We start from the raw sequence: 6,192 nt of genomic DNA on the forward strand, positions 1-6,192 counted from the left end.
CCCCGCACACGGGTCAGCCTGCCAGCCACAAATCCACGCAAGCGTGGTCCGCGCGCATGGCATACAGGCGTCCGCCAGACAGCGCAGAGGCTAGGCGACCGGGGAAGGACTGCTCAAGGGCAACACAGCGTCACCAGCCGTTGGCGCGCAGAACGAGTCAGCGGCCCCCGGTTGGGACGAGTGCGCGATCAGGCGCCTCAAAGACAGTTTTTTAGACGCCGTTCCCCCGGGGCGTGTTGTTCCTGTTGCGAGCAAACTCAGATGTCGCATCGTTGCGAGGAGCGTCGCTGGCGTGTTGAGCAACGGCGCGCCGAGTACGGACGCGAAGAGCGGCGATGGCGGGGCGAGCCGCGACGGCGGTCGCGATCGCGCGATGAGCCGCGGCGGGATGAGCTGCGACGGCGCGACGAGCGTTGGCAAGGGCACCATGATGGGCGGCATGACGAGCGGCGCGGCTACGACGACTCTTGGTGCAGTGGGCGCGAGCAGCGATGGCACGCTGAGCCACACGCCGCCGAGCGATGGCGCGACGAGCCATTGCAAGGCGAGCGACGGCCGCATCATGACGGGCGGCACGTTGAGCGGCGCGGCTGCAACGACCGACCAAGCATAGGCGAGCGCGAGCGCGACTTGTACGATCGGCGCGATGATCGGTTCTACGATCCCAGGCGCGACCATGACCGGCGCGACCGCCGCGGCGAGGGGCAGCCTCAGCACAGCGACCGCCGGTTGAGTCCGCCGATGCGTGGTGCGGGATCGCGCGACGAGAGGCACACCTCTGCTGCCGGAGGTCAGCTCGATGCTAAGCAGCTCAGCGGCCGTATCTCGCATGCCAGCGGCGCCGACGAGCTGCTCAGGCTCTTTGCTGCCCACAGCGCGAACTTGAACCACATCCACGCTGCGAACCTGTGGAACAAACTGGGCAAGCAGCGCATCGAGCGGCGGCACGAGGGGCGGCTTGAGCAGCTGGTGCAGCGCACGCTCGACCTGGTTTCTTCGTGCCGAGCACGCGAGCTGGCCAACGTGTCTCACGGCGTTGCAAGGTGCGGCTTGCAGGCGAGGGTGGTGCGCCCGTTGTTCGTAGCGGTGGCGGAGGCGGCGGTGCGTGGCGGGCTGGCTGGCTTCACGCCTCAAGCCCTGGCCAACACGGTGTGGGCGTATGCGACGGCGGGCGTGGCTGCGGACGCGCTGTACGCGGCGGTGGCGGAGGCGGCGGTGCGCGGCGGGCTGGCTGGCTTCAACCCTCAGAACCTGGCCAACACGGTGTGGGCGTATGCGACGGCGGGCGTGGCTGCGGACGCGCTGTACGCGGCGGTGGCGGAGGCGGCGGTGCGCGGCGGGCTGGCTGGCTTCAAGCCGCAGGCCCTGGCCAACACGGTGTGGGCGTATGCGACGGCGGGCGTGGCTGCGGACGCGCTGTACGCGGCGGTGGCGGAGGCGGCGGTGCGGAGCGGGCTGGCTGGCTTCAACCCTCAGAACCTGGCCAACACGGTGTGGGCGTATGCGACGGCGGGCGTGGCTGCGGACGCGCTGTCCTCAGATTGGAGCGCGGCGGCAATCAACAACCGCTCTTACCCCGCATGGTGGGCCACCGGGTGGGGCGTAGCAGAGATGCTGGGCGAGCCCGACGCTGGCGGCGAGTGTTCCGATCGCGGCAGCGCATGGGCGCCTTCCCACAACGGCTCGGCAGCGGAGTGGGTCAGGCTGGAGTTTGGAGATGAGCCGTTGCGCATGATTGGCTTGCAGGTGCGCGAGGTGCTGGCTGCGCCGTTCATACTCCGCGTCGAGGTTGAGAGCGAGGAGGCGCAGCGTTGGACAATATGGAATGGGACAGATGAGACGCCGTGTCCCGGCTGGTTTGACCTCAGCTACGACAGCGGCAGTCAGGCCATTGCCGCGGTCTACATCTTCACCCAGGCCGACGGCTTTGAGGAGATTGATGCCGTTTCGTTGGAAGTGCCCATTCCATGCTCGCCCTCGCCGCCGCCCGAGTCACCCTCAACTCCCCTGCCCGCCTTCGCCGTGCTCACCGCGCGGCCGCTGGCCGTCGTGCTTGCGCTAGTCGCCGCGTGGCTCCTCCTCTTTGCATACCTCTGCCTGCGGGTGCGGCGACGGAGCCGATCTGTAGGGCTGCGCGCTGCAAAGGACTTGGAGGGGCCCACACTCCTCTCGCCACCAGGTCCAGCGGCCGAACGACGGGTGGGCGAGCCGGGAAGCCCGACGGACGCCCAAACTATAGGCCCCAGCATTGACTTGGACAGCGCCCTCCGTAGTCATGGGTGCGCTCGCCTTGTGCCTCTCGAGAGAGAGAGTCTGAGAGCTTGCACACATGCAAGGCCACATTTATAGGCGCTCGACCCCCCTGTCGACCCCCCTGTCGGTGCCGCATCAAGCAACGCGGACGTTGCCGTGACGATCTGGAGTGTCACCTCTACCCTAGAGGCTACGGTACGGTAAAGGGGGAGGGACCCTGAGTTGAACAGGGGTTGTGCGCCAGGCCCTCCTGCTCGGCTCCAGCGAGTAGACAAGTATTGTCGTCAACAGAGTAGAAGGATCTGACCTCGGGTCCGATGTGACCAAGCGCTGGTAGCGTGGTTTACCTCACACCCATCCACCCATGGCTCACAGTGGGGTGCCGGCAGTCGCCGAGCAGTGTAGCTCACACAAGCCGCAGCACAAGTGACTGAGGGCCAGTGAGGGCGAGCCCATCGCTGTCACAGCTGTGGCAGCCGCACAGTGGGCTGTGCCAACTGTGCAGAGCGTGTGAGCAGCACGGAGGAGCTGCTCTCCCCAGGCTCTTCAGGCGCAAAGAGCTGCATGCCACCGAAGGCGCTGTCGAGGTTCGCCGAGCGCGGCGCAGGTTCAGGGAAGCCGCCACCGACGAGCGCGATGGACTTTTCACTCCGGACTTGCTCCTTCCGTCCCCCGTTGGTACTAGTAGGGAAGGGCAAAGTACAGGGTACAGGCCCCCGGCCCCGCGCGGCCGGAGGTGAGTGTCAGAGCGAACATATATGCAACAAAACTCCAAAGTCAAAAACAAAATCTCACCAGCTGTCCAAAGCTCCGGAGGGGGAGGCGACCCCGACGCGGGATGCGGACTTACACTGATATATATCATGCAACAGAGTACTCAGCGAGCAGCGAGGCGGTCCACGCGTCGGCCGCCCGTCGCACTCGGCGGCGCGGCTCGCTGAACACCGCACCGCCGTCCACCGAGCCGCCGGCGCCTGGCGCGCGCGGTGGCTCTCCGCACGCCGCGCACTCCCGCTGCCGCCACTCGCGCCGCACCTCGGCGTGAGGTAAGGTAAGGTGAGGCAAGCGAGCTGCGGGATGGCCGAGAGAGGGCCGAGAGGTGGCCGAGAGAAGTTGGCCGAGGGATGGCCGAGAGATGGCCGAGAGATGGCCGAGATGTCGAGCCGCGCCTCGTCGTCGCAGAGCGAGACGAGAAAGTCCCAATCGTCCGCGCCGAAGGCGCGCGCCGCGAAGAGCGGCGGCGCGCTCCGGCAGAGTAACGCCGTCCCCTCCCTCGCGCTGCGCAGCAGCTCCAGCGCCGCGTGCACCGCGCGGTCGGCGGCCTACGCGCCCAAGGTCCCGGGGTGGGTACTGTTTGCACGGGCTTGCATCGCTCTCTTGCTCCTGGAGGGGTGTGGCCAGCAGGCTTGGGGCTCCCATCTCGGCTGCTTCTCGGCTGTTTCTCGGCTGCTTCTCGGCTGTTTCTCGGCTGCTTCTCGGCTGCTTCTCGGCTGCTTCTCGGCTGTTCTCGGCATGGGGCCGCCTGGCCAGACATCGCCTCGACCGCCTCGACGACCGCCCGGCGGTCGGATGCCCTGCCCTTTGCATGGTAGCGAGGGCCGTACAGCGAGCGCGCGCCCAGCTCAACCAGCTCCTCCCGGCTCATGGTGTCGGGCTGCCAGTGGGAGCGGTACGGGTATGCGATGGCGAGGTCGAGGGCGACGCGGCGCGGGAGCAGCTCACGCGTGTGGAAGGCGAAGAGGTCGCGCGTGCACGAGATGCCCACCGAAGAGCTCGAGTGGTGGCACGGCTGCAGCGAGATCCAAACCTCGAGCCGGTGGGTGGGCTCCCCGCCCGCCTCCCCGCCCGCCTCCCCGCCCGCCTCCCCGCCCGCCTCCCCGCCCGCACCAGGGCGGAGGGGCAGCGACCGGATCGCGGCCAGCATTGCGCCGTCCTCCATCATCACTCTCTCCGCATGGTGGCTCTTGTCCCGATTGTGGTACCGCGCCAGCAGCAGCGGCACCGTCCCCGGCTCGTCTCCCCGGCGCGCGGCGGCGAGGCGTGCCACGATCACCGTGTTGCGCCCCTCGCACTCGTCCGGGTGGCGGAGGCAGCACAGCGGCAGCGAGCCCTCCGGCGTCTCGCGCACATGGAAGAATGAGTCGCAAAACTCAGCCGCCGACCCGAGCAGGCTCCCGCCCGGCCGGACGTCGGCGAGCGTTGAAGCGCACGGCCGCGTCAGAGTCATCTGCGTCGCGGCTGGCACACACGGTCCGCGGCCGGTGCGCCTCGGATCGCCGCCCAAAGGCCGCTGCTGAACACCACTGCCGGCCGAGCGCTGGCCCAGAGACAGCCCGGAGGCGCGCTGCTCCAAAGAAACTGCGACGCCACCGCCACCGCCGCCGCCAGGTGCGTCGCCGACGTTGCGCCGTCGGTGCGGAGGCACCCAAGACATCAGCGGGGGCCTCCAATTCGTGTTCGCCACGCTCAGAGTCCGAGCGTGCGGTACAGCCGCAGTACTGTGCCGTACTCGAGTACCAAAGTCTGTGCAGCTGTGAACAGCAGCTCCTGACCACGGCGCCGCAGGCGCCTGTTGATAGGTCCAGGTGATAGCCCTGGATGGGCAATGCATACGCCTCACTGGGCCTCAGATCGCCCGACCGCGTCCCGGTGCTCTGTGGTCGGATTTGTGACGCCGCCGCACCGCGCCGCGGCCGGGGGACCTCCGGAGGCCGAGGATGGCCGTGACGGACCGGGACGAGCTCTGGGAGGTTCAGTGTCAGTGTATATATTGTAGAGACTGACCATGTGCACAATATCTCTCAGTCTAGCTAAGCCTGGGAAGGCGATGCCGGGGCCGTACAGCAGCTTGATGGTGCTTCGCCGGCGTGCGTCCCGGAGCGGTGCCGGACGGGCGGTCCGTGGGAGAAAATCCCGGGACAACGCCGACGGCGCTCTGATTCGACTTTTAACTTCAAACAAAGACAGTCGCACGCGCCGCAGCGCGGTGCGTGCCACTGTCAGGAGCGGATCCGTCAGTTAGTTGTGTTCACGCCGGGATCGTGTCCCTGACAAGCTGCACAGACTTTAGCCTGGCACAGTACCGGATCCAGTACCCGGGTACCGCGGGCGGACCTTGAAGCGGCACACCCCTCCCCCACCCCCCCCCTCTCTTCTCATGTGCATTCCAGCCAGCAGCTGGACTCGGGGGCGAGGACACTTTCCCCTTCAGTCGAGCAGACACGAATAGAATGTACAGAGCCGCGGAACCCTCCGCACTACTCATCAGCCTCACAGCCCTCGCCTCGAATCTGATCCATCCATCCACTCGGTTCAACACACGGCGCGCTGCAGGCTCAGAGGGCGCAGGCACACGATCACGCGCGCCAGCTGCAGGGGCTGGGCGGGCGCGATCGCGTTTGGGCTGGGCTCCTCGAGTGCGCGGCGCAGAGCTACGGGCTCGTGCAGGAGGCCGTGGCGAGCGGCGGCGGGGCGGACGCGCTCTTCCAGGCGGGAGAGCGCGTGCACTCGAAGATCGGCTCGCTCATGCGCGACTTCCGACACGAGAAGGGCGGAGACGAGCGCCGCGCCCATCAATCCGCTCGCCAACACCAGCGGCGCGACGGGCGCCAGGGTCGCAACGGCGGCGCGGCCACCCACGCGCACGATCCTCGCAGCCGCGGCGGCGGCAAGGGGCGCGGCGGCGGCGGCAAGAAGGGGCGCGGCGGCGGCGGGCAGGGGCGCGGCGGCGGGCGCGGCAGGGGGCGCGGCGGCCGACAGTAAGGGCAGGTGCGCACCCCCGTCACATAAGCCCCCTATCCCAGTAGCCCTCTTTCCCAGGTGAGGGACCGCCCACGCCCCGGGGTCGGTGGAGTGGTCCACGCCCGAGGGTTGGTGGTAAGATAGTCGTGGGGGGCGCGCCCGTCGGTGGTCCACCGGTCCGGTCCATCGGCGGGGTCA

The 6,192-nt window shown here is 68.2% G+C and overlaps 1 protein-coding gene across 1 annotated transcript; it reads left to right on the forward strand.

Annotated features, from left to right (window-relative positions):
* Positions 1-373: 373 nt before the first annotated feature.
* On the forward strand, positions 374-2,239 carry EMIHUDRAFT_200384 (hypothetical protein; the record flags this gene model as incomplete). Its single annotated transcript, XM_005790379.1, has 4 exons — positions 374-576; positions 669-969; positions 1,612-2,103; positions 2,180-2,239. 4 exons carry the CDS (start codon positions 374-376, stop codon positions 2,237-2,239), a joined length of 1,056 nt encoding a protein of 351 aa, XP_005790436.1.
* Between the last annotated feature and the right edge of the window lie 3,953 nt (positions 2,240-6,192).

Source organism: Emiliania huxleyi (genome assembly GCF_000372725.1).
Source record: "Emiliania huxleyi CCMP1516 chromosome Unknown EMIHUscaffold_12, whole genome shotgun sequence".
NCBI classification, from domain to species: Eukaryota; Haptophyta; order Isochrysidales; family Noelaerhabdaceae; genus Emiliania; species Emiliania huxleyi.